The sequence below is a fragment of the Globicephala melas genome, chromosome 1 (genome assembly GCF_963455315.2).
Source record: "Globicephala melas chromosome 1, mGloMel1.2, whole genome shotgun sequence".
Lineage (NCBI taxonomy): Eukaryota > Metazoa > Chordata > Mammalia > Artiodactyla > Delphinidae > Globicephala > Globicephala melas.
Window position 1 is genome coordinate 35571210 of NC_083314.1, and position 27975 is coordinate 35599184.

Here is a 27975-nt window from a genome sequence, read left to right on the forward strand (position 1 = left end):
TAGCACACTCTTAAAGTGATAACTGACTCTCACCATCACCCCCTTCAGGAGGCAAAGGATGAAGATTTACCCGTATTCCTAACGTACGACTGGTCTTGCTACCTGTAGAGCGAGTGAGGTACCCTCCGCGTCGGAAGCATATAAGCTTAAGGGAAGAGAGCGGCGGAAGGAGTTCCTGAATCGAATACAGTGGAATGTATCCTTGCAATTAGGTCGGAAATGATTAAATTGGGGCTTCCAAACTACACCGGGAGAAACAGAATCATAGTTCGGAATGCAAACGAATGCCAAGAATGGTCTGTGACTCAAATGACCAGTCAAAGACAAACAAATACTCGTGGCTAGACTCATGGCTGCAGCAAACATTGACTCATCGAGGTTAAGGGGGCCGGAAGACTGGCCTTTCCACCTCCATAAGACTGTAACTTGAAAACGTCCATTTGCCACATCAGAAAGCGCAATATGAGGTCAGCATCTGGGCTGAGGGCAATTGCTACATTCAGGAGGTGGTGGCAGTATAAGGAGGAGGAATGAAGAAGACCAACATGTGTCATCCAGATTCCAGTTCAGGACCTAGGTATACAAATACCAAGGCGACTCCATTCCTGCCTTCAAAATGGCAAATTACTCACGTAATCGAGAGAGAGGGTGGTGTGTAAAGGACACATAACTACTGACTTTCATAGCAACGTGATAATGCTAGATTATGTGACCCTTTTCAACCCTGTATCCCTAGAACAAAGGACTGTGCCTCGCAAATATGTGCTCAGTAAATACTTGCTGAATGGATAAAACGGAGTTGTATAGGCACAGAGAGGGCAACTGTGACGTAATGGAGTTGTAAAAAGCGTCAGAGGAGGTACTATTTGAGCTGTTTTGAAGGATGAATTTAATCCCCAGGTGAAAGAGGAATAAAAACATCTCTGAATTTACCTCTCTTCCGAGAAATATGTACTCGTTCTTTTTTTATCCTGGATCCAGAGGAGCAAAGCCTACCCTGCTTAGAGGGGGTTTATCACCACAATCAAGCATCAAATGGGCCTGAGGGCAACTGTGAAAAGTTCACTTGAAATGTGCAAACTCACCTCCACTGTAAAAATCTGCCTCTGAATAAGTTATATGGAAACTATGCATCTTTTCAAAACTTTCATGAGCCAGTTTTCTCCTGGAGCAATTTTCCTCTTTTGTTCTTCAAGATGGCCATAACAGACGTTACAGCGTGGGCTGTAAGCGGGAGAATAAATAAGGTGGTAAGTCCACTGGAGTATGTGCATGGGTCCAGGGAAGCCCCTGGTTCAGCGATGAGAGTAGTTGATTTTCTTAGTTTACAGTGTCTGACCTAAGGGAATATGCAAACACCCTAAGATGTAATCAGCTTAAGTACTTTGGTAGTTTACTCTAGCAAAGCCTCTTCTATAGCTTACTTTTCAATTCATGGATCTAACGAGGTCCCGCTGGGATTCAGGGAGGAAAGCGTTAATCTCCGCAAAAATTTTTCCCGTCACCATAAAGTCACACCCTTTCAAGACGTCTACTAGTTCACTCTCGCGAGAGTATGAAAAACGTCGTGCTTTTAATTAACCCCGCCCCCATCCCTATTAGTTGCCAGGCAACGATGTAACTAACCTCCACAGTGCTGGTAAACTTGCGAGCTTGTGATCTTTCTCCTTCACAGTTCCAACCTTCTTCCGGAGCTAGCGACAGCGATTCCGATTTGAGCCCCGCCCCCTGGAGCCTGCGGGCGCTCGATTGGTGGACGATTCTCTCCAGGTGAGGGCCAACGCGAGAGTGGGCGGAGCCAGGCAAGGCACGTGATTCTCCGGAGACTGGTGTGCCGGACCCCGGCCACCGTGTCGGCTCCTGGCTGTCGCGTTACCGGGTAGGTGCTGGGGCCACAGCCCGGAGGGATCTTAGGAGGGGTCCTAGGGTGAGCGACGGCTGTACAGCACCTTGAAGGGGTTAGGCGGGCGAGAGAAGGGGGGCTGCGTGCACCCTGATGAGGAGCGGGAAGATGAAGCCTAGCTGTTTCGGGGAAGTGCGGGCCCCCAGGCATTGCCGGAGTGCGGACGTTTAGGGACCCAGAGACGCAGCTGACGTGTGAGTTAGAGGATTTGTGTGGTCAGTGGAATAACAGTGCAAGATCCTTGAAGCAGTAGGACTTTCCTTCCTCACGAGTCCCTTGTCTGGGTTTGCGCAGTGAACTCGGGGCTCTCCCACCCCCGTTCGAGTCAGGACTTACCCCTTATTCTGAAAGTGATCTTTCAGAATAAGAGAAGTTATTTACCACCAGAATAAGAGAAGTTATTTGCCACCTCTTTGCTCCCCAGTGTTTCTTCCATAGACTGCTTCCTAGGAGATAGATGGGGAGAGGGTGCGGTCAAGGGCTTGAGAGGAGAAATAGTGACGTGCTAGGGCTGTCCCCGGGTCTAGCTACAGTTTTTCCTTAAGGGAACATGTTTGAGATTTCCCCACTTATTTTTTTTTCAGAACTGAATTCTACCATTGGACTGCAATTACTTTATGATAATGAACTTGATCTATTTGCAACCCATCCCACCCCCAGCTGCTGCCACTACTCTCCCCAGATTCTTAAATTGGAATCTGAGGTCAGGAAGGAACTTGGATAAGCCACTTAGTTTGATAAACGTCAGTTTTTCAATCTGTAAAATGGGGAGAAGTAATAATGGTAGCAAAATCTGTTTTATTATGGGATTATTGGAAGGATTGAAGGAGATAATTCATGTGAATGTACACTCCTAAGTCAGCATTATAGATCGGGGTTCTGGTGCAACTCTTCACAGATAAGGAAACAGAGGGCTAGGGACATTCATGACTTATCCTAGGGCATGTAGCTATTAAGTGGGAGAATGAGGGCTGGACTTGACCCTTGGCCCAGGGTTCTTTCACTTATACCGCACTGATCCTCTTTTGAGTATTTTGAGGGATATTTCCTTCCTTCCCGTCCTTACATCCCCTTTGTCCCTTCCAGACATCCCCTGAAGAGCTGCCATGTCTGGGAATTCTGCCCCTTCCTCAGAACAGAACAACAACAACTATGAAACCAAAACAAATCTACGAATGTCAGAGAAGAAATGTTGTGAGTGTTGGTAAAGAGGAGGGGCTGCTGTCTCCCAGGATTTTACCTTGAGAATATTGCTGTAATTCTAGACTTTGCTGCTTGGTGGGAGTGAGAAATAGTTCTTCGACATGGTAATTTAAAACAAAGTCTACCAGGGGAATTTCCTTTCTGAAACAAGTAGACTCAGTGAATTGTCTGTCCTTGGGGCTAGACTGCTGGTGTAGCCCATCATTTTCTTTTTTTTTTTTTTTTTGCGGTATGCGGGCCTCTCACTGTTGTGGCCTCTCCCGTTGCGGAGCACAGGCTCTGGACACGCAGGCTCAGCGGCCATGGCTCACGGGCCCAGCCGCTCCGCGGCATGTGGGATCTTCCCGGACTGGGGCACGAACCCGTGTCCCCTGCATCGGCAGGCAGACTCTCAACCACTGCGCCACCAGGGAAGCCCTAGCCCAGCATATTCTTCCTGCTTTCTTTAACTGAATCTCTATCTCCCCCACCCTGGGGGTATCTGCACAGTTGATTGATGCTGCAAGTTAGAGCCAGTGTTATTGTACACGCAGTGAGTAAGGCTGAGTAGCAGGGTGCAGGAATTCCTTGGGGTTGATACTGTTAACAGTTTCCCTTTATCTCTTGGGCTAAGTTTTGTGAGGGTGCTGCTCACAGCAGAAATTGCAGGTAAGAACCATTAGCTTATTTCTACAGGCCTAAGGGGAATTGGCCCTGATATTTCACTTCTCGCCATGTCTTGGGCACCTTACTTTCTCACAGGTTTAGTCTTTACACTCTGCAGACTATTTTCCCTGCAGGTTCATTGCTCTGGGGATGGGTTTCACAGGAGCATTTCCATGCCCATCTTTTAGACAGAGACAGCAGGTGGGTTTGCAGAGAGATGAAGTGTTGTTTCCTGTCCCCATGCGTCTGCATGCCTAAGCATCCTTATAGACTGCAAGACTGCAGAGCCTAGGCCAAAAGGTCCTGAGCAGTTTGTCCCCAGATGTTTTGGGGAACCTCTAGGAAAGCTAACTCTTGTCCCTGCTACCAGGTTCCTCTGGAACGCTATCAGTCAGTTCTTCTCACTTCAGTGGTTATATATATCAGCAGGTGGAAACAGCCAACTAGCATGAGACCTGGAATCATCTCATGTTGCAAGCTTTCCCCAGAGTCTCAACCTTGATGTCATGACCTTGTCAGTCTCGTGATTCATGATGGTCATCTCTTTTCACGTAGCACTGATGAGGCTTTTGGGGGTTTGGGCTGCAGCAGAGGCAGGTTGTTTGGGTGTGATACTGGGGTTGGTGCACCTCTATGATTAGGGTCTTCTTTCTCCGCCAGGGCAGGAAGCCAGGTACTGAGGGCAAACACCCTGTGGAAGATAACTAGCATAGCATGACGTTTGAGTGCAGCCTCTGGAGTCAGACTGCCTGGGTTCAAATTTTGGTTTTACTACTGCCTAACTGTGGGCTTTTGACCAACTTGCTTTTCTGCCCCATGCCCCAGTTTACTTTTTGATAAAACGGGGATACTAATAGTATCTCTCCCCAGAGTGATGTGAGAATTGAATGAGTAAATACAGGACAGCTTCTAGAAGAGTACTGGGCATGTGGCTAAACTGTGTTATTTTTCACTGGTGACTCTATTTGCATGTTGTGTTTGTTCCTGAAACATTATATATAGATTGAATTATAGTCTAAATGCTGTGCTGGGAGCTCACTTTTTAAAAGAGCTCTGTGAAGAATTATATTTTCAGTAAAAAATGTTTTCTCCTCTTGTTTGACAATATGGTAACCCAGATTTGGGGATATGGAATGCACACTTTAAATAGAGGTGCCCTCGTGCTACTAGGACACTTGAGCCCAACAAGAGCAGAGAACAGGTGGTGGTGTTTGGGGGTCAGGGGGAGTTGATAACTGTGGGAGTCTCTGACCCTGTGCAATGCTCAGTGTCAGTCCTTCTAGTTCTGCTTTTTCTCCATGGGACTCTCCTACCTGCCTTCCTAACTTTTTTTGCATTTTTTTTTTGCCTTGAGGGCTTTTGATTAGTCAAAGAAGCAGTAATCCCAGGTCTCTTTCCTTCCTCTAGACTCTAATTCCTGATCTCTCCTTTCCAAGTTCTACCCTCTTCTCCCCCACTGGAGGTATCTGGGTTATCCTGAAGCCACTGTCATTCATTTACCCCCCCCCCCCCGCCTTTCTCCTTTCGTGGTTGGACTGTGGGACTGTGACAGTCTATGAGAGTATGTGTTAGTTTATTTCCCTTCTCTCTGTTATTTTCCTGTATCTTGGAACAGGCTTCTTGGGCTGCTTAGTGTTCACACCCAGCAGTTGCTTTATTAATAGCTTTCCCGTTAGCCCGTTGCTGTTAATTATACCTGTTGTTGGCTGACTTTGACTTGGGAAGTGCCTGAACTAGAGAGCTGAAGAATGTCTTTAGGGAGCCAGAACCTCCAAAGGAGCAGTACTGGAATTTCAGCTGCTCCAGGGGTGGGGGAGAAGGGGGGTTGGTGCTGGCTGAGGTGCCCTTAAGGTGCTCAGATAACTGGTTTCAGGGCTCAGTGAAAGCAGGAATTAGGGGTAGCAGGGAAGGTCTACATGCTTTTCCTTCTTTGTTTCTTTTATTCTTTGATATTTTGAATAGGTCTGGAACAGACAAGTCCCTGTATGAACCTTCTCCTAATTATAAAAGCAATACATGTTCATGAAAAATTCACACAATACAGAAAGAAAGTAAAAAGCAAGAAAATCTCACCATTTCTCCTGTCCCTGTTATGTTTGATTCTTTCCAAAATCTTATTCTGGTGTATCCTATTAATGGAAATAGGTCCACACTGTACATATTTTGTTCTACTATCCCCCCCCCACACACACTTTTTTTAAGCTATATTCTGGACATTTTTTTCATGTCGATAAGTTCATATTTACTTCATCCTGCATGATATTGCCTTATGTGGATATGCCAGCCTCTCCCTGATGGACATTTACATTGTTTCTAATTTCCCACCGTCACAAACAATGCTGTAGTGAGCATCCTTGCATATACACCTGTTTGTGCTAGCAGCTTTCCCTACAGAAATAACAGGAGGAAAGGCAGACACCTTTGAAACATTGATCAGCATCCCTCAAAAGTTCTACATTGTTAGCTGTTTTTAATATTTCAAAGCGCGTGATAGAAATTGGGCATTAAACTATAGCTTCGATGGTTAACTAAAACAAACTTTCTTAGCGTTTGGCTGCAGAACTTCGATATGTTATGCTTATCAGTCAAACGGCAGGACATAATTGGCAGTTTTATGACTTCTGATGAATAAAAAGAAGATATTACTAATGAAGCACACTTTAAAGGGCAGCATATTTCAAAATATTGGGGCTGTTTAGAGCAAAAAGTGGAAGATGGCTTGGTCATGAGAAAGCCGGGAACCATTGGCCTTCTAGACCACCCTTCAGGTTTAGATTAGAGAGCAGAGTTATGCTGGCCACGTGGCTCCCTTTGTCAGGTGCTGACAAGAGCTGGTACTAGGACTGATTGGGCAGTCATGAAACCAGGAGTCTGGCCAGAGCCCTGACCTTGACTTTCTATTGAGGGACTGTGGGCCAATCTCTTCCCTTTTCTGGGCTTGAGGTTTTTTGTCCGTAGGAGGAAAGTTCTCACACCTTCATTCCCTCGAAGTGTGTTCATGAAGGGAAAATAAGTTTAAGATTGAGAAAGTGAGTTCAACCTTGTGTAAAGAAGGTAGAAGAGAATTTCAGGATTGAAACCGCTTTCCGTTCTTTGTCAAGGGGTAAGTTACATTGTCTCCAAAATTAATCAGCATACAGTGTCTACTGTTCAAATTAAGGTGGTGATGGCTTTGTTTTTTAACAGGCAGGACAGAATGTACCTAGTTTTGCCCATGTGGCAATTCGAGATAGGAAGTGTGGTTTAGTTTTGTCCTCCGGAAATTGAGCAGCTCTGGTTGCAGCAGGTGTACGTGGGTGTGTTATGGGCAGAGGTGGGAGGTGTGGTGCTGGGGGCACCGTGGGGAGTCCTTGGTGGCCCGTGTTTTCTTTTGTTCTTAGAACTCTCTGTCCAGTTTGGTAAACATGGAGCAGCTGGTTCCCTGGTCGGCCTCAGAGTGTCTCCCAAGTATCAGTTCATTTTCAGCTTCAGGGAGGATAACAGGACCTTTGGGAGAAGTGCCTAATGGGCTGGAAGGTGTGGACCAAGCAGTACTAGAAGTGCAGGTAATGAGCCAAGCCATGGTGATTGAGAAGAGTGCAGTGCAGGGCTGGAGAAAGTGAAGACTCAGGAGGATTTCACTCCTGAAACCTGAGGCAGCTGATCTGTCTGTTAGGGGTCAGAGATCAGGCATGAACATCAGCGGAGGCTGCAGCATGGCGTTTGCTTGTCTTTGTGCTCCCTGTTTGGACAGAGATGAAAATCACTTCTGTTGCTCGTTGCCTACCTTGGAGGGGCTCCTGCTCAGGCCCGGGAATTTTCCGTGTGCGTAGTAGGTAAAGGACTAAAAGCCAACCCCTCTGACCCCAAGTCTGGGCATCCACCCCTCCCTCACCGCCAGGGCCCTGTTTGGCTTCTGGGTACTCCTTGCCAAACACCCCTAGGAAACTCTCTTCCTTCCGAGCTCTGTTCTCTACCCACACCTCTCTGCCCACTTCTCCACTGAGATCTTTTTACATTCCCCTCTCAAAAAAAGAAAGGATGACGTTCCCATCCAAGTACCCCAGTTTTGCTGAATTGTTTCTTAGCCTGACAGGGTCACCTTGTCCCAGGGAAGAAGAGTGGCAACTACTGTGGGGCACCTTCTGAAAAGCAGTGCTGGGAAGACGAAGACAAAAGTGGTTCTTCCCCATCTGCACACAGGGCCTCCCTCCTTTCCCATCTGAGCCCTCCCAGATGACCTCAGTTTGGGTCTTGGCCCCAGGAACATGGCTGGCAGCTTGCAGGGCACTCTGCCACCACTCCTCTGTGGCAGGATGGACAGGAAGGAGCCAGCGCCTGTGAGCAAGCTGATGGCGGAATCAGAGGCTCTTTTTATGGAGAAAAGCTGCCCAGGAAGCACAAGATCAGGATTCTAGGGCCAGCCCTTCCCATGACTCATTGCGTGTCCTTAGGCAAGTCACCTGGCCTCTGGGCATCTACTTTGCCCCCAGCTGCCCAGTGAGACCTGTCTCTGTAAATGAGCATTCCTGAAACCAATTGTATTCTGAAGAAGGGCGGACCAATGGCTATTCCTGCTTTTAAACTGTCTTGCTTTCACTTGGGCCTTTGAGGCAGGCTGGCTGTGATGCCCTTGTGGGCCAGCTTTACCACGAAGCTTCCTGAGGTCTAGTCAGAACCTATGTCAGGTAGGCGTTGACACAGTCTAAATGGTTTAGAAGTTCTGGCTTAAACTTAGTGGCCTGAGCACAAAGGCCAAAACGGGTTAAGGCCAGGCTCTTTTTTCGTGGGCAAACTCTTGCCTGTGGTTCTGAAGGGATAGATGAGATCCTCAGGATAGAAACTCTGTTGGATCTGTTATAGGAGCTGGCTCAGTGCTGCACTGGTAGAATCTCCAGGCCCAAGACTTTCCTTTATGGCTTTATCACTGCCGTGTTACTAGATATTCTCATGCTAAGGAAGATGCTATGGTTACTGTCTTTCTAATCCTGGCCACTTTTTTTTCTCTTTCCATCTTGTGCACCTCTGTGAAGACCTTGGCCAAGTGGGAAAGACGTGTCTTAGTTTAGGTACTTTCTGGAAGTCTACATGACCCTTTGACTGTCTTTTAGGAGGGTTTCCCCGATATCTGCTTGGTTTGCCTTTGCCTTTCCAGTCCTCCTGGACACTGGCCTCATTGAGGTGTATGAGGATCAAACCTGACCGTGAAGTCCCAGCCCCATGCACAAACCTTACTTGACCCCTCTTTATTTAGTTTTGTTCTGTTCCATTTCCCTCTAGCGTGGGCATCCTACATGACCAACTCCCCGACCCTCATTGTTATGATTGGCTTACCAGCCCGGGGCAAAACCTACGTGTCCAAGAAACTCACACGCTACCTCAATTGGATTGGGGTGCCCACCAAAGGTAGGTGCAACCATGCATTCCTTGGGAAAGGAAGTGATCAGTTCCTGGGCCTCACAGGCCTCTGGGAGACTTATTCTCCCTGGCATCAAGGATACAGGGTTCTCTTGACAGCAGTAGCGGCTGCTTCCTGGTTTACTGGATTTATTCCCTGTCCATATACTTGTTCCTCCTGGCCTGGCTGAATTGGCCTAGTCTGGGGGCAATGCCTTTGATAGGAGTATTAAGAATTAAATGAGCATAAAGCTTTACATTTCCAAATCCCTTACATCTACGTTATCTAGCAGTATCCATGTGGAATAGCCAAAATGGCTGAGGAAACTGAAAGTCAGACAATTTAAGACTTGTCCAAATTCTAGTAAGTCAGAACTTGAACTTAACCTGATTCTTAATCTGGTGTTGTTTCCAACATACCATGGTGCTTTTTTCATCCCCTTGGCCACTCTGACATTAGACCAAGAAGTCCCCTTTGGGACATCGTATTGTTTCACTGCTGGAGGGTATGGGTGTCTTCTGCAGTGTTTAATCTTGGGGTGTATCGGCGTCAAGCGGTCAAGTCCTATAAATCCTATGACTTCTTCCGGCATGACAACGAGGAGGCCATGAAGATACGCAAGTGAGTCTTCTAGGCCTGACTGCCAGGCCAGCTCTTTCTTGGCCGTCATGAGGCTGGATGTGATGGGGCTTGGTTTCCCTTTCAGTAAATACCTTGTGGGGATTTTAAGTGGAAGTTATCTGCTGGGCAGCTCGCCATGGGCTTGGGTGGGTAGAACAGGGCTCAGAAAGTTGCGTGTGTGCTTGTAGGCTAAGCTCCAGAGGGGTAAGACATGTGCATGGGACAGGGGAAGAGGAAAGACATAGGATGGTAGAAAAATCTCAACGGGCAAGCTGAAAGGTCTAATTAGGGAAAATTTTTGATCAGTGGGGAAACTGAACAGGAAGGGGTGTGATCCCTGTGGCACCCCGGCTGTTCATGTCTCTGGCTGTGCCTAAGCTTGGCCCCGGCCCAGTCCTCTGGCTGATTCCTCTGCTCTCTCGGCAGACAGTGTGCTCTGGTGGCGCTGGAGGATGTGAAGGCGTATCTCACGGAGGACAGTGGGCAGATTGCGGTAAGCCTCACCTGCCTCCTCCCCCGTCTCCGCCCTTTCAGCAGCCTGGCTGCACCGCCCCACCTTGGGTCCGCCTTGGTGGGATTTCATTTCTCGGTCCCCGTTCATCTGTCTTGTGGGCTCTCTTCCCAGGTGTTTGATGCTACCAATACCACTCGAGAGAGGAGGGCCTTGATTCTGAACTTTGCCGAGGAGAATTCCTTCAAGGTAGAATCTGCCTCCAAGCTGGAGGAGGAGGGGTGAGTGGAGGTGGGGAGTTAGGAGGGACACGCAGATCTGTTTGATTCTGGGGTGGGTGAGAACAGGATTGGACATCTGATTCTCTCCTCTTGGTGAGTCACCGCCAGTCCTTGAGTGTTTTCTTTCAGGTCCTTTCTCAGCTCCTTAGCCTGTATGTATGAGGCCGTGGGGACGTGGTAAGAGCTATTTTTAAATGAAGAGGCCTTGAAGGCCACTTTCATGAAAGAAAATCCCAGGGGATGTGTTGGCTGCGGTGGAGCAGATATGAGCGTGTGCTCTTAATTAACAGCCTGGCCATTACTGACTCATTGATCACTGCCTTCTCTCCCTGGCCAGGTGTTCTTTGTGGAATCTGTCTGCGATGATCCCGATGTCATTGCTGCCAATATCCTGGTAGGTGACATCCCCTCACACCACCACCTCTTTATGCCTTGTGTGTGTGTTGGTGGGGGTGGTGTGGGGAGTCAACCCGGTAATGAAAGAGAGAAATAGACATGTTTAACAGCACAGGGTGATCTTTTTGATCTGCCAGAACACCGTTTTGTACTTCCACACTCTTCCCTTGGGAAAAGAAAGAGGCTTTGAGGAAGAAAGTAAGAATTAGCTGTTGAACAGAGGCCAAACTTAAACTGTAGTAGCCCTGGCCCTGTGTTCTGGGTATTAGCTAGACGTTGAGACCCAGGTATATTCTTAGAATAGATCAGACTCTTTATTATCTGTCAGGGCCACCTTACAGGAAGGTCATCTGCCCACCGATTGTCTAATATTGAGGTCAGCATTCTATGCACTGGGCACCTCGTGCTGTGTGTGGTCACAGCTTATGCCAGTGCCCATTTGATGGTTGTGCTGTGCTGTGCTGAGTGGATATCCATGCACTGTGTCATGGTGGTGCTCTCCCAGCAGTGTGGGAACTTGCTGAAGAGGTGTCTGGTCTGAGTCAGCAGTGTATCAGATCAAGCACCCTATTCTAATTGCCCTTGGGGAGAAATTGGATCCCATTCTGTTTTCCCAGGAAGGTACATAAAAGGATTGGGGCCCAAGAACTGCTTCAGCTGCGTGACTGCCTCTGTCCTTCAGCCAAGGGCAGGCACATGACTCCCCAGTTGTCTTTCCCTTCTTGGTTGCCAGGGTCACAGGACAGGGAGGGGGTGCTCAGTGAATGGGGATTGCCAATGCTCCAGTGAAAGGCCACTTCTATGGCCTTCCTTTTCTTTATTTAGCAGTGGCTGTTGGCAGGAGGGCTGTTAAGGGCAGACCTCTGACTAGGCCCTGCTCTCCCTGTGATTCCAGGAGGTAAAGGTGTCGAGCCCTGACTACCCTGAAAGGAACAGGGAGAATGTGATGGAGGACTTCCTAAAGAGAATTGAGTGCTACAAAGTCACCTATCAACCCCTTGACCCAGACAACTATGACAAGTAAGGTTTAAGGCCAAGGTTTGAAGGGCCTGAGGCAGGGGTCTCATTTGAGAAAAGAGCCTTTCTCCCCTTGTCCCTAGACTTCCCTCTGACCATCCAGACCTCTGTTTACATCATTCCAGGGAAACAAGGTATGGATATGTGGCCTCTAGGCAGATTGAATCTTATACCTGAACACTGGAGTGTTCTTTATCCTGAGTTCTTCTGGTCTGTCCTCTAGGGCATGATTTCTCAACCTTAGCATGATTGACATTTTGAACTGGATAATTCTGTGCTGTGGGGCTGTCTTGTGCTGTAGCTGTCTTTAGCAGGATCCCTGACCTGTGCCCACTAGATACCAGAGCACTCCCAAGCTGTGACAACCAAAAAGGTTTCCAGACTTTGCCAAATGTCCCCTGGGAAGCAAAATCACCCCCTGTTGAGAACCACTGCTCTAGATCAGTAGTTTTGAATTAGGGTATTGTAGGACACCTCTTAGAGGTGTGTCATCAGTTTTTGATCAATTTTTAAAGTTTATTGTGTGTGTATAGGTATATATATATATATGTACATGTATAAAAATATATAGTAATACATATGAATATATGTGCATATATTCCATATGTAAAATAACATAATATGTAAATTTGTTTTGCATAAAACAATATATTGTACTTGTGTATGCATATATAAATATATATATTTAAGTGGTTTTTATATATTACTTACTATGGCAGTGCCTATCAGCAGTGTGGCATAGAACACAGGGTTAACTTGACGTGTGTGGGCGAAAAGAGCTGTAGCAAGATGCCAAGTCCATGTTGAAGAATGACATGTGCACAGGGAGACCCGTGAGAAGGTGGCCTTTGAAAAAGCATGCAGTCAGGACAGCTCTAGTCAGATAAGAATACAGCCCTGAAGCCAAGCAGATGGCAAGCCAGTGTGCATAGCCACTGTTAAATTGCTTCAGTGGTCTGCTTCATCTTTCGAGTCTTTCAGTTCCTTCAAGTATGTTGCCCACAATGTTAGTGTTTGCAGGTGTTTCTCAATACAGAAGTTGAAAACCACTGCCCTAGATATGGCATAATAGTATATTCGTCAGTTAGCCCTCAGTTAGTCCTACATAGAAAAATATTCTAGAAGAATGTGTGTGTGTGTGTGTGTGTGTGTGTGTGTGTAGATGTTACCTCTGGTGGTAGGGCTATGGGTAATTTTTATTTGCATCATTCTTTCTTAAAAAAATTTGTTTTGGAATAAACACTTATTATTTTTATAGTGAGAACAATTCCATGATGGCCACAAAGCAAACAGTCTATGTGAGTGCCTTTGAGAGAAACTTGATTTATGTAGATGGGGGGGAACGCACAGAGATCTCTGTCTATGGTTCTGCACCCCCCTCCTCGCCCCTCCCCGCTGGTAGATGCCACACTCTGACTCCATCTTGACCGCCTCAGGTGGGCGCTGTGCTTCTCAACAAACTTCAGGGTTAGCAAAATCTTCAGGTCATCCATCTGGTCTAGCCCCTGAGGGGAAGCCTGAATTCTGTTTATCTAACTTAGCTACAGTGCCTGGCACAGTGTAGGCACTGAGGAAATGGTACTGCCTGATGAGAAGTTCAGGAAAGTTTACTGCATCTTTGTTCTGCGGAGCTATCCATCTCTTTCCATTTGATTCCTTACATTTGGGTCGGGGTGTGGCAGGAGAGGCAGAAGAGCTGCTGGGAGCCTGCAAGTAACTATACAGATCCTTTCCCCTCCTCCTGTTATCCTCAGATTTTCATACCCAGGGGACTTTTTTTTTTTTTTTTCCCCTGCTCTGTCCCAGGGATCTTTCTTTCATCAAGGTGATAAACGTGGGCCAGCGATTTCTAGTGAACAAAGTCCAGGACTACATCCAGAGCAAGATCGTCTACTACCTCATGAATATCCATGTCCATCCTCGCACCATTTACCTTTGCCGGCACGGAGAGAGCGAGTTCAATCTCTTGGGAAAGATTGGGGGTGACTCAGGCCTCTCCGTGCGGGGAAAACAGGTGAGTAGTTAGCCAGCAGGCTGGATTTCCCAGGCTTAGAGTTAGAAGGGCATGGTGGATGTCATCTCTTTGATCCCCTTACTTCTTACTGAATCCTATTGGAGTTTAGGCTGTGGTTTCAGATAGTCAAGCAAGTAAAGAGACGTTTTCTTATTCACTGGTTCTAGCTGTGTATTGAAGGGTGCGTAACTCGGAACCATTTCTGCTGTGATCATTCAGCTGTCCCATATTTATTGAGCTCAACTTGTATGCTCAGCACAGTACAGGATGCTCTGGTTAAAGTTCATTTCCTCTTGGGTTTATTATAACTATGTAGCACCTTTCAGAGTTTGACTGGGGTCATACACATTGTCCTTTTCAGGCTGAGTTAACAGTCCTCTGTGTGTGTGTGTGTGTGTGTCTGTGTCTGTATTTCCTTCCTTCCTTTCTTTTTTTTTGGCCGTGCCATGCGCGGCTTGCAGGATCTTAGTTCCCCTGACCAGGGATGGAACCCGCGTCCTCTGCAGTGGAGGCGTGGAGGCCTAACCACTGACCGCCAGGGAATTCCCTGTGTGTGTGTGTTCTTTTAAAATTTTTATTTCACACCCCAGTTTGCCCAGGCTCTAAGGAAGTTTCTGGAGGAACAGGAGATAGCAGACCTCAAAGTGTGGACAAGTCAGTTGAAGAGGACTATCCAGACCGCTGAATCTCTGGGGGTGACCTATGAGCAGTGGAAGATTCTGAATGAGATTGATGCTGTGAGTAGGAAGGTCTGATGGCTAAAAAGCCTGTAAGGGTCTCCTATTCAGGCAGGAGCTCTCAGAAGTCACCATGTGGGCCGTTCATCTAGAAAACTAGAAACACCAAGTAGAGACTTTGAGGAAGCTGAATCTATGGCCAGTTTAGGGAATAAGTGGGAACAATGCACCCCCAATCAGGGCTTCCTGCCTGCTTGACACACCTGTGCCAGTGATGGGACCTGAACCAAATTTTGACCTAGCCCCTGGCACCTGGAGAGGGTGAAGCTCCATTTGGACCCTTCATATATTTTCCTCCTAGGAAAAAGAAGTAGCTGACAACTCACTTCTTTAATTTCTCCTTAGGCCACCTGGTCAGCTGTTCTGGAAAAGTCCTTTCCAATTTGTTCTTGGCTTTCTGTGTCCTTGAGTGCCAAAGTAGGCACTTTTTCTTTCCTTCCTCTGTACCCTTTTATGTCTTCTACAAGAATTCTCTAGTGCCTTCAGTTTCCCCTCCTTCCCTGCTTCCTGTTCCTTTTATCCTGCTGACTTTTCTTGACCTCTAAGTTCCCCACAGCAGTAGGAGAAAGCGGCAGCTTAAGCTAGAGAGGCGGCCTCCTCTCCCAGTGGCCCCTCACCCTGCTAGTCGGTCAGTTGCAGTGCGTGAAGGGAGCCAGCCCAGTGCCTGGCACGAATGCCTAATATTCTTCACGGGCGCCTTTTCATTTGGGGGGCTGTGTGGGTCCAGTTCGCCTCTTCCAGCCGTGTGGCTCCTGCAGGGCGTGTGCGAGGAGATGACTTATGCAGAGATTAAGGAGCGGTACCCAGACGAGTTTGCGCTTCGAGATGAAGAGAAATACCTGTATCGATATCCTGGAGGGGAGGTGAGATTTCCCTCACGAGGGGTGACTGCCCCACCTTTTGCTAGGGGCTTAGCTTGAATTTTGGGGAAGGATTGAATGTGAGTTTGGGGACCGAGAAAGAGTACTTAAGGCATCATTTAGTTTCTCTTCCTACCTTTGGGGCCTGCTGTGTTTAATTCAGCTCTGGCAGTTGGCAGTCCAATGCCTCATTTATTTGTTAAGATCTCCAGAGAAAGGGTAACAAGATAGCCTCTGTTGCTGAGTATATGTTAGAATCCACGTGGTCTTTTGTAACTTCTTTTCTTTTCATTCCAGCCCCACCCAAGCAGGTATAGGCCCCAAGTAAATGTATGGGATATGAATGATTTTCCTCTCATCTGTGGTGTTTAAGGCTGCTTGCTGGCCCAAGTGGCTTCGTAGTCTGGGGGGTGAGGCAAAGGTAAATAAAACAACAGGGCTCTAGGAAATCCCTAGGAGCCTTTGTTGCCTTGCACTCTTGCCTATTCTGTCGAGAGAAAAAGAACCCCACAGGCTGCGTTCAGATTTTCTCTTCTTGACCTGCAATTTTCTCGGTCTGAACATTGCTCTTGAAAAGTCTGAGTATTCTCAAGAGGTACCAGGGCTGGGGGTGGTTAGCAGGCGACACGAAGGCGCCAAACCTCCAGGAGGAAAGCCAGCTGGGGAGAAAGGAGAAGTGGCCTCTTAACTCTGGACACAGCCACCGACTTGGCTGCCAGCTTGCGCCTCCTACCAGCCCACCCCACTTCCCCCACAGTCGTACCAGGACCTGGTGCAGCGGCTGGAGCCTGTCATCATGGAGCTGGAGCGTCAGGGCAACGTCCTCGTCATCTCCCACCAGGCTGTCATGCGCTGCCTCCTGGCCTACTTCTTGGACAAGGGTGCAGGTGCCATTGGAGGGAAGGGCCGGGCACACATCCACAGGGAGGGGGCTGGACTTGGGGTGGCACCAGGATCCCTGGCAACGAGACCTCCCACTCTTCCACTCAAATCAGAGTACATTCTTCAGGCAGCAGTGTGGGGCTCCCAGCAGCCACTGGGCCAACTACTTGCTGAATTTACTCTGCTGATACAAAACCCCCCAGTGGAGAGCAACTGCTGCTTTAGCTCTTGGTCCTGCCTGGCTAAAGGGGCAGCACTGCGCTAACACTCCTGGCAGCATTAGAAAAGTGGTTGAACATTCCCGGCTTGTTACTTGGGCTACTAGGAGGGCGTTATCTTAGAAGCATCTTCATCCTTTGGATTCAGGGTAGACGGTTTCTGGGGAGAGCAATAAGGAAGTGCTGCTGTCTTCTCTGATACTCCCCTCCCTTCCCTTCCTGATCTACCTGAGCTGCTGGGAAGCCTGCAGGTTGACCTTTGGGGTACCCACAGTGCCCCAGTCTTCCCTTGTGTGGGGCCCTGGCTGCAGCACTTCCTCTTGCTTTGCCTGCAGGGAAAGATCTAAAGTGGGCTTTTTTTCCTTTCTTAGCCACTCAGTAGCTGGGGTGGCTTCCTTGGAGGCTGTGTTGATAATTGTCTGTGGGTTTAGAGGAGGAGATGTCTAACTCCAGGTCAGGGTAAAGAAAACTCAGGAGCGCCTCAGATGCTCTCTTCCACTAACTTGACCTTGCTTCATAATACTGAGACTTCCTCCACCTGGTCTTTCTGCTTTCAGATGAGCTGCCGTACCTGAGGTGCCCTCTGCATACCATCTTCAAACTTACTCCCGTAGCCTACGGTAACTATGAGCCTAGGAGCTGGGCAGGAGGTGGGGATAGAGGAAGGTCAGGAGTTTTGAATTTTCTCTGAAGTTTGCCTAGAAGTTCAACTTCCTCACCTGTATCTAGCAGGGAAGTTCCATCAGTGCCTTCAATTTTTAAAGGGATGTATGTATGTATTGGGGAAAATATATGTTCTTTTATTACCATACTGAAACTAAGGAGTTTTTCTTTGAGCTTTTTTCCTGAAGCCCTCTCCACTTTCCTCTGTTTTCTCAGGCTGCAAAGTGGAAACAATTAAACTTAACGTGGAGGCTGTGAACACTCACCGTGACAAGCCAACTGTAAGTATTTCCCCACGGATGACATGCTGGTTCCCCACCGCTTCGAGTCTTTGAACCTTTGACATCGAGAGACTGGGTTTCTTTTACGTACAAAAGGAAAACCGATCCAGAACTCATGTCCCATGTAGTCTGCTCACTTCCAAAAAGAAGAGATGTTGGAATTACTATTTTTTAAAATCAGTGTCTCTTTCCTGAGTCTTAACCTTGCGGATTGGCTCTTGGAAATCCAATAAACTATGGAAAGTGTTTGGCAGAAGTGAAATGCAGATTTTCCCCCCAGAAAGCACTCCCTTTAGAAAGCAGGATCCAGAGGTGCCTGTAAGGCGGGGTCAGGAGGTATAGGTCTGTTCCTAGGTCTGTCCTGGTAATCTGTGTGTGATCTTAAATAACCCCCTTCCTTTCTTTGAGCCTCTTTCCTGCTTTGAAGTATGGTGCTCAAGGAGCTTCTACCCCCACAACCCTTAGTCTCCCGGGGCTGGGGGACCAGGCCGCGGCCCATGTCTTAGGAGAGACCCCGTCCGCAGGAGGCTGCTGTGGTTTAAGAGTGAGCTTTTGGCTTGGCTTTCATTTGTGTGGTGTCCCTCGTTTCCAATCAGAACAACTTCCCCAAGAACCAAACCCCTGTAAGGATGAGAAGGAACAGCTTTACGCCTCTGTCCAGTTCGAATACAGTAAGGCGTCCAAGAAATTACAGTGTTGGGAGCCGGCCCCTCGAGCCCCTCAGCCCTCTCCGTGCCCTGGACATGCAAGAAGGGGCCGACCAGCCGAAGACCCAAGTCAGCATTCCGGTGGTGTAACCGTGTGTCTCCCTCCCATCCTGGCCTCCTGCCCTTGTCACTAATCACCAAGGAGTCATTTAACTTCCAGCTCCCACCCCCCCACCCCCACCCCCACCAGCCCCACACTGTGGATCTTAGCAGAGAATGTGAGGTCCCGTGTTTCCAGACCAACCCTAGCTAGTGTACGGTGTGAGACGTCTCCCCGCCCAGGGGCAAGCTGGCGAGTTGGGTGTTTTAGGACAGGTCCTCTGTTGGGGGGGGTCTGGAGGAGGAGAAAAAGGGATCCAGTCTCCTGGGGTGATTGGCAGAGCTGGGGCTGAGGCTGAGCACGCCGTGGTTCTTGTCCATCCACAGTGTCTAAACTCACTAATGTCCTTGTGTTGGTAAAGTGGGGGCAGGGTGGAGGGGGACACAGAAGCCCATTTGCCCTCCACCTTTGTCTCTTCCAGGTGTGCTTTACTCACAGTCCTGACCTGCCTGCTTTCTTCCCCCCTCTTGTGTCCCCTTTGGATTGCCCAGTGTGATGCATGGCATTGTTGTGTGTCTGTCTAGGAGGGAAGGGGCAGTGGGTGGGAGAGAAGTCTGCCCTCCATTGATGTTCTCTGCAGTGGGCCTAGATGGATCTGGACTGGGGGAGCCTTTCTTTTCCCTTCTCCCTTCCTCTCAAGCCAGGTCCTACAAGGGTCAGCCCAGGCTACAGAACATCCACAGATGTTCTAGAGACTGCAGGTAGACATAGGATGAGAGCTCTTGCCTCCTTTCCTGAGGAACAATCCTAAAGTCTTCAGTACCCTGGGGGAAGCTGGCTTTCAGCCTGTGTGAAATACCTTGGTTTGTATTTTTCAGACATACGTCTCTGGGCTGCAGAGGTGTGAGGTCTCTGGGCTGCAGAGGGGTAAGGTTTAGGAGAGTAGGCTGGCCTCTAGCTCTTACAGGGCTCTGGGAGGAGTGTCATACATTTTCTCCATTGGTTCCTGGCTTCTTTGCCAACTACAGGAACTTTCCTGCCAAAGCCGGTGACCTCCAGGACTGTTGAGAAGGACAGAGTGAGATTTAGGAGTCACCACTGAGGTTTGAATTGCTCAAGGGAAAGGCAGAGAAGAGTTCACTAGAGCTGCTAGTGAACTAGTAATTTTCAACACATTCTAGTAATTCTCAACACATTCTCCTTTTTAAGTCAAAACATGTTCTGCATGAGCAGTTTTTTCCCCCAGATATTGGGAAAGCCTGGTGATAAATTAAATCTCCCTCACTAGGGTGTTCATTTATATCATCTTGGTGTCTAGAGTAGTCTTAGAATCCTGTGGGGTCTAGCTGTTGACTGTTTACACATTTACTTGTGTCATTTTATTTTTTTCTGCAAGGTTATGTTTAGAGTAGGGATTCTTAGCCCCTTGGTGGCCCACGATGTTATACCTCCCCCAGTTTTGTATACAAAATACATGAATATACGTATGTGCATTTTTCTGAGAGGCAAGTCTAGAGTTCTCATGAGATTTTTAAAAGAGAGAGAGGACTCCGTACCTTAAAGTTATCAATCTGTCTCTTAGAGGTGACCAGTGAGAGCAAGTTAGCTATTTACCAGGGATGTTTCTGTTTGGTAATAGGAGGCCTTTTGTTGTGCTTCTCATCTAAGAATCTTCATTAGAATCCCCTATAGAACTTTTGAAACATGCACATGCCTGTGTCCACTCTAGGCTTAATTCTGACTCAGTCTCTGGGATTAGGGTCTGGGCATGCATGTGTTTAAATAGCTTCTCTGATGATTCTGAATCATACTCCAGGTTAGAACTCTATTTTGTGTTGTTGGGTGGAGAAACAGTAGTTCCCTGGACTAAGCGTCAACCTGGGAATTCTGAATTCCTCATGGTTTTGAAAGGACAGTTTCCTGGAGTTAGATGTGTGAGCAGATCACAGTATTGAATGAAGTTACCCCCTCATTGTTACTTCAGGCAGCAGCCTGTTCCGGCTTTAACACTTTACATTGCAGGGTGATGTGGAACAAATCACTATGTCGTATAAATGTCCTATGATAATAGCTGAGAATTTTAAGCACCCTGGAGAGAGGTACTGAGATAAAACTTGTGGGATGATAAAGGTTATCATCACAGGCAGCTGGCTTGTGACCTTGAGTCCTTTATTCCTACATCCTGAGTAGGACATCACAGCCAATCTCAAAGGCCACTTGCCTAGATGCTGCTCTAAATTGCCTTCCAGACATAAGGTAACTTCCTATTCCTGTTTAGCCATTATATAATGTGTACCTAGTGACCATGTTTGTGGGGCTTTGGGCTGGGTGGAGTGGTGGTGGGAGAAGGAGACACCAAAGCAGCAGAAAAGGTCCTTGCCCTGAAAAAGTTATTTTAGAGAAAGAGCATATAATTTATAATAAATGAACATTTGTGAAAGAGCAACACGTTGAGTCTGTGAATGTGGACGTCGAAGTGGAGTAGAGATTCCTTCTGACTTCTTTCTTGTCCTACATGTATGAGACTAAAAGGGTTGGGAGGTGGGAATGTCCCCCAGAATGACGTGGTCTAGGAGGTGTGTGTGTGGCACTTTTACAAGGTTGTCTTGTCTAGCTTTGCTTGGCTGGTGGCATCTTTAGCCCAAATGGGCATTCAGTCTTTTCTCTTGCTGTGAGGTGAGAGTGATTCAGAACTAATGCATGAGAAGGAGCATTTTGATCCAAGATTTGGCTTTGGGCTGTGCGTACTCCTAGCGAGAAGAGAATTCTCTAGCAAACTAGCATTGTTTTACCTTGTTATAAACCCCTGCATTAGACACAGGGCACTGGGATGTTCATTTGGGTTCTCAGCCTGCCGATATTTTGCCATTCTCCCCATGTGTTAGTTTGCTTCCCCAAGAAGAGGAGTGAGGTGGTCTTATAATTCTCAGATTGGACATGAGAAATTAGAACTTGACAACAGCAAGGATTTCAGCGTTGTTTGGTTTTTAGAGCAAGGTCCCTCCAGAGAAGTTTCAGCAGAAAGGAGCCAGGAGAGCATAGAATAGAAGAGAGCTCTTAATCTACCTTTTAGAGAATTCCTGTTCCCTATCTTTTCTTTCCTGTCCTCCTCTCCCCTTCTTATTTGAGTGTGTGTCGGTAGTATATACACGTTACTCTGATTATGTGTTTATCACGAATGCTAGTAAGGAAGGATGAACTCCCGAGTACCTTTTGCTGAGGCTTTCAGCTGTGTTATGGGAGAAATAGGTGAAGGCTTTAGCATTTAATCTACTGGTAGAAAATTAGGAAAGGAAAACAATCACTGTATTATCTTTGATAATCACTGATTATCTTTTCCCTGCTTTAAAACTAAATGAGGAATTGCGTGACAGATGTGAAGAGGAATCTAAAGCAGATTTAGACAACTAGCTTCTCTTCCTATATCTTAATCCTTAAATTGGAATTTAGCTCTTATTTATTATCTGTATTGTTTTTGCTTTTGTTTTGGTAAGGAGATTGTTTTGCATTCAGTTGGAAAGTAGAATAAGAAAATCTATTAAAAACACGCATTGTGCCAGGGGTCTGCCCCATATCCTTATCTCTGGTTTTTGTTTTTTTGTCCATCCCCCACCCACCCACTACCTCCCAAGAAGTTAGGTTTAGGAGTGCAAGATATTTGTATCCTAGACTGAACGGTTGAGTGTTTCCTGTGAGGATCTGGGTGTTCCTCTTTGCAACCCACATTTGATCTTCAGAGACACTGGCATTTTGAAGAAACATGATACGGCTGTTTGGAAATAAATCCATCTTATGGTGTATCTGTGAGTAGAAGGTCTGAGTACCAGAGAAACTCACTGATGCTTGGGGTAGCCAAAGGACAAGGGGAATAAGTGCCTAATAATTGAGGGAACTCTATCTGGGTTGTATAGTCTTATGCACATTCCATTGTCTTTGTTAAGCCCAGAGGCCATGTTGTGTTTGTTTTCCAGAAATTTGATAACTTTACATAGGTTTTCCGGTATACATTTTGACTTGTGTTTTAAAATATTTTACTTTGAATTAAATAATTTTATTGGAATTAAATATTTTAATTTGAATCAGGTTGCAACATTGGCAGGATTGATCTCTGACTTCCGATCGAGGTGACACAGACATCAGAAGTATGTCCAGGAATTTAATTTAGACTCATCATGTCCAGAACACTGTATCTAGAATTATCTATGTGCTGACTGCCTGACAGAGTGTGGTAGGGTCTGCATGCTGCCTGACAGATTCTGGTAGGGTCCCTATGCTGACTAACCAACAGGCTCTACTAAGATCTGTAAGCTGACAAGTCTGACTGTTTTCTAATTGTACCAGTTGACACTGTATGCATGTTACTACAATTCTCTGTCTATTGTACATGTCCTACAAAGAAAGGAAGTAACCACTCCACATGTTTTCTTTAGGGGGAAGTTCTATACACTATGATTTTTAACAGATATTTCTTTTAGAGTAGCAGCCACATTCTAATCATTTTGTAGAAAATGAAGGTTGAACATCACTTGTAAGTTATTTTGTAAACTCAGCTAAGGAAATGCCTGCTCAGAGCCTGACACTGTTACCTTTACTTGAAGTCATCCTATCCATTCCCCCATTTCTGGGCAGGACTTCACTTTCTGAACTTTCTGTGTCCTCAGCTTCCCTGCTATGGGCTGTAGCATTCCATTGGATAATGCTGCTGTTTTTAGTCCGCTACCCATTTGCCTCTTAATTATAATATAATCAATAAAAATGCAAAGGAAATTTTGGCAAAAGTATTCTTTTCAGTAAGGCTTTCACTGGGGATCCATGACCAATTTTTAGCTACTCAGTGTTTTTTGTATCTGAATTGCTTGTGTCCATTTTTTTTTTTTCTTGTGTTGAAGTAACAAAATGAATTCATTCTGATAATGGTGATAGTTTCGCTGTGGCAAAAGCAAAGGACTTGTTGCCAGCTGTGCCCTTTGGAGGGATTGGGAGTGGGCTGAGCACCACTGGGTTAAATGGAATGGACTGAGTTGGGAACCGAAGCAATAGCGCTATCCTGCATGTTTCCTAGGCAAAGCTGTGTTGAAAGAAGGAATGTTAATCCTTAGCAGCATTCTAATTTAATCTGGTGACATTGATGTCAAAATATGGCACTCAGATCCACATAAGGTGTATAACTGTATTTGAAATGTGTTTTTGTGTGTGTGTGTGTAGAATGGGTAAATAAAATTGTTGAGTAACTTGAATCTATCAGAAGGCTTCTGGGTTTTTTGTTTTGTATTTTGGGTTGTGTTCTCCACCACTTCCCCACCCCCAAAACTTTGCCTCAGGCTGCTTGGCACTTGAGCGTCAGACCAGCAAAAGCCAGTCCACAGAGTGACTGGAGTCCTTGGTGGAGGCGTGGCTCTCTTGCACCACCTTCTGGGGAAGGTGGGAAGGACATTATAGAAGGCACCTGAACTTAGTCGTGTGTACTTTTTGGCGCCTCTACAAGAATTAAGAAAAAATTACCTTTGACCACACTGTGCTCTGACTCGCACTAGCAACATGGAACTCATTATTTATTGTGGGGAAAAAAAAAAAAAACCTTTGGCGATCTCTTAGAATTTAGTGGACTCTTCCTTCTAAAATATTACCTTCCTGTTTCTGAAGAGATTACAGCTGGTGGGGTGGAATGGCATTTAACTTCTTCGGGGATAGGAAAAAAGGGTGGGATTGTGTCACTATTCTCATGCCTTATTTATTCCTTGTTACCTTAACAAGGACCAGGAGCTCATTAGACATGCAGGCTCTTGGGCCCCATCCCAGGCCTGCTGAATCAGAATATTCATTTTAACTGGATGACGACACACATTTAACATTTGAGAAACACTGTTCCCGGGGGAAGAATTTCTCACAAGTTCAAACGTTGGATCCCAGTTTATGGGAGGAAGTTGACTTCTGCTCTGATGACTGATTTCAGGATGGACCGGGATAACTACAGCGGTAGGGACCCTCCTCAGAAGCCAAGTAGCCCCTGCCCGCAGTATCATTTTTTTGGCCTGGTCTTTTGGCTGATGTAGCCTAAATACTCTCCTTTTACCACGGGGCTGCCTACTGCTTCCGCCTCCTATCTTGGATATGTGGCTTAGCTCCAGGTCTGAAAGGAGTGCTTGGTCCAACATGGTCACAAGGTCGGTTCCTCAGGGAAGGAAGCTCAGGACTAAGCCATTAGAGTTTGTCTGACTCCCGAGGGTAGAGGGGCGTGTGCTAGCCCACCAACGTGTTCACGCACGTGTGCGGATGTGGGGATGTGAGCCGCGGGGAGCGCTGGAAGGGTGGGTGAGGGTTCTGCTCAACTTCCTCCGTTAGTCATTTGGCGGCGGTGTAATGGCTTTATTTCTCTTCCTCTCTGGCTCCTAGGCGGAGACCTCGCTGGCTGTGCATAGGCTCTCCTCTCCGGCCGCCCCCCCATTGCTCTCCTGATGATGTGAAGGCTGAGGCCAGACCTCTGCGGGAGACTGGCCTACTGAAAAACTTGGCATGTCAGCTCCAAAGGGGCTTGAACAGGAAGTTCAGTGGGGATTGGACATTCGGGGCCACCCAAATGAGCCCTGAAAAAGCACCACGTTTCTTCCCCTCATGCCTAATGGGAATATCAGTTACACTGAAAAACTTGACTTCCCTGTGCCTCAAAACATTTCACAGCCTGAACCAATTTCGTTTTGATCATCTCTTTGCTAGGTTTGGGCCAAGTTGGTCAATCCTGTTCCATTTTGGCATTTAACATCTGACCTGTGACTGTATCCCTAGCTGGCTTTCGTTGCCTAATGTGCAAATGTACCTCTTCAGATTTAATTGTTTCCAAGTGAGAGGGCTGAACTCCAGCAAACCATTTCTGTGCTGTAAGAGCTAGTCTCTACATCCACTACAAGTGAGCAGGCTAGGGTACAATATACATAGGTTTGCGGTCACTTTTTTGTCACATTGGAAACGAGACAAATTCATCAGGTGAATGGAGGGTATCTGAGAAATTCAGTCCCTAAAACGTCTCTTCTGCGGTGACGGAAGAGCAGCATTAGTAGCAATCTTTTTGTTTAGAGAAGTTTTTCTTGTTTCAGGCCCCTTGAGGGCAGGATCTGACTACAAGACTCCACAAAATATGTACCCTTCTTCTGAGTTCTCTTTTGTAGCTACTGTATTTTCTACCTGATACTGTGTGCCTCTCACAGCTGAAGAGGGCTGACATCATCCTCTCTCGTGGTTCGAAATGAGGGCTGGAGAGAAAAGTAGGGTGCCATTTGGATCACATGAAGAAGTAAAAGAAGTTTCCTTGGGAATCAACTCTCCCAAGGACTTCTTTTGGTTTCAGAACAGGTGCAGGGAGACATGCCCTTCTGTGGAGTCTGCTACCGTGATACGGTCTCTAAGAAAGCTGTGGTTATGACTTCAAGAGCATCTGGTCTTCTAATCCCTTCCTCTTAGCTAGTTGTCACTATTGTGGTCTACTGGTCTCTTATGTAGAACCTTGGGGGAATGGGATGGGGGGACACCAAGCCCTCAATGCATTAATCATGTGGTTTCCCTTAAAGATAAACCAAGTAATTATTCCTTAGATCAGTGATTGTCAAATGTATAAATATGTCCCTGCAGATGCAATTTTAATATGTCACTGCTCCTGAAGGAAGGCATGGAAGCTCCCAAGGATACTATATCTTACAAGCAAAATCTTTTTTTTAAAAAAAAAGAATAGTAAGTTATTAGCTTTTTAAATTTTTTCCCCCTTTTCATTCAGATGCCCACTTGCTGGTCAAGAGGGTGAGTAGCAAGAAGATGCAATGCAATTTTCCCGAATGGTTCTTGTATACTGTGGATGATACAGGACCCTGTTACCTAAGATGTGATGTGCTGGGCTGCTGGCAGTTCAGCAACCAACTAGGAGCTTATTTTAAGTGCACAAAGCTGCCTTCAGAAAGTCTCCTGACCCTGCTCTGTAGCAGGTAATTTTCATCTAGCTGCTCATAGCATGTTGTACTGTAATGATTTTGTTCTTGTGATGCAGGTTTCTTTCTGCATCTAAATACACTGTCTTTTGATGATCTGATAAATGTTTTTATTTAGTTATTTATTCATCCATGTAAGGTTTTTTTTTTTTTTTTTGCGGTACGCGGGCCTCTTACTGCTGCGGCCTCTCCCGTTGCGGAGCACAGGCTCCGGACGCGCAGGCCCAGTGGCCATGGCCCACGGGCCCAGCCGCTCCGCGGCATGTGGGATCCTCCCGGACCGGGGCATGAACCCATGTCCCCTGCATTGGCAGGCAGACTCCCAACCACTGCGCCACCAGGGAAGCCCATGTAAGGCATTTTTAAGTCCCCATATTAATATCTGCATGTATTTAATCAGAATGTAAGGTAATTTGTGTTTGGTAGAAATTTAGGTATTTTGAGTATTTAAGTTTAAAGTCCATAGTATTACCTTAAATTAAAATTTCAGAATGTAGGTATCCGTCTTCTGTAAAAGGATAATAACTGTGTGAAGGCACAGTGGATTTCTTTTGAATACTTTTTTTTTTTCATTGATTTTTATTATAAGTATAAACCAAGAGATACATTTCTCTGGAGAAAAGTTTACCTCCTGGATAAATAAGATCATGCTAAAATTTGTGAATAATATGTATTGCTTTTGTAATAAGAAATGTAATAAAAGTTATTTTTAATTAAAAAGTGCAGCTAATTTTTAAAATCACACACAAAAGAAGGTAATATTTGGTACATTATACATACACAATAGTAACATCATGCATAATGTATTTGAAGCTAGCTTCTTTAAAATGATTCTCAAATTATTAGATTGTGTATATATTTCCAACTGGTGGTTTTAACTGGTGACTTCTGCCTTTATCAAGTTCCATTAACATTTCAAAATGATATTAGTGGGATCATTACTGCCATGCATTATCAACATTCTAGAACTTTATTAATTTATTTAATGGATATTTAATGATCACCTATTGGTTGCCATGCAATGACTAAAACACAGTCTGTCCTCTTTCTAGAGTTTATTATTAGAAAGGAAACACTTAACAGCAAGTCTGTAACCCATCCCTCCCTTCTGGGAGGGAATGCCTTCCCCTTATAAATGACCTTGACCAAAACCATTTTTAGATAATAGTTATGCAAATATTTATGAATAAGGAACTTGGAACACTATAGGATGGTTAGCAATGGAGATAAAATGAAACGTTCATAGTAACAGTAAAACAATTATAAATTCTGTAAGCTCAAGGGCTCTGATAGCATGAAAATGACTTAGGAATTCTCCCAGTTTGAAATTGAGAGAAAGTGCTAAATGTATGAGCTTTAGTAATGTATCTGGAGGAGTAACAATAACGAAGGTGTCAAGGGTGTGATTTCCTTGGAAAACTCTCCAAGCCCTTTTATTACGTTTTCTCTTATTCAGCAATCAAGCCACTGTTTGAAGAAGGCTGGGGAGTGTCTTTGATCATTCTCCCTGTTTTATAAATAGGTGAATGAACACCCTTATTGTGTGACTCACCTCAATAATGATGGAGTTTTTGTCAAATTATAAGATTTGTGATGGTGAGGGCCCAATAAACACATAACATACTACTTTTCAATATAGTTGGAAACTTAAAAGATGATCAGGATTAGAAAATGACTTTTGGGAGAGTGCTCCCGTGTTGGGTAAT

At 46.1% G+C, this 27975-nt stretch overlaps 1 protein-coding gene across 13 annotated transcripts; it reads left to right on the forward strand.

The window, feature by feature from the left end:
- The first annotated feature begins 8 nt into the window (after positions 1-8).
- Positions 9-26983, forward strand: PFKFB2 (6-phosphofructo-2-kinase/fructose-2,6-biphosphatase 2). Of its 13 annotated transcripts, none has more exons than XM_070043652.1 (17): positions 14-1250; positions 1676-1879; positions 2990-3097; positions 9011-9136; positions 9588-9749; positions 10176-10242; positions 10375-10449; positions 10819-10875; positions 11773-11897; positions 13701-13908; positions 14499-14645; positions 15404-15508; positions 16263-16392; positions 17163-17225; positions 17485-17549; positions 18146-18337; positions 24690-26983. In XM_070043652.1, exons 3-17 carry the CDS (start codon positions 3093-3095, stop codon positions 24750-24752), a joined length of 1590 nt encoding a protein of 529 aa, XP_069899753.1. In that variant the 5' UTR covers positions 14-1250; positions 1676-1879; positions 2990-3092; the 3' UTR covers positions 24753-26983. The 13 variants fall into 13 exon arrangements, with proteins under 13 accessions (XP_060149890.1, XP_060149899.1, XP_069899753.1 ...); XM_030872881.2 differs by having other exon boundaries at positions 9653-9749; XM_060293902.1 differs by having other exon boundaries at positions 9653-9749; positions 18146-18325.
- Positions 26984-27975: the final 992 nt, after the last annotated feature.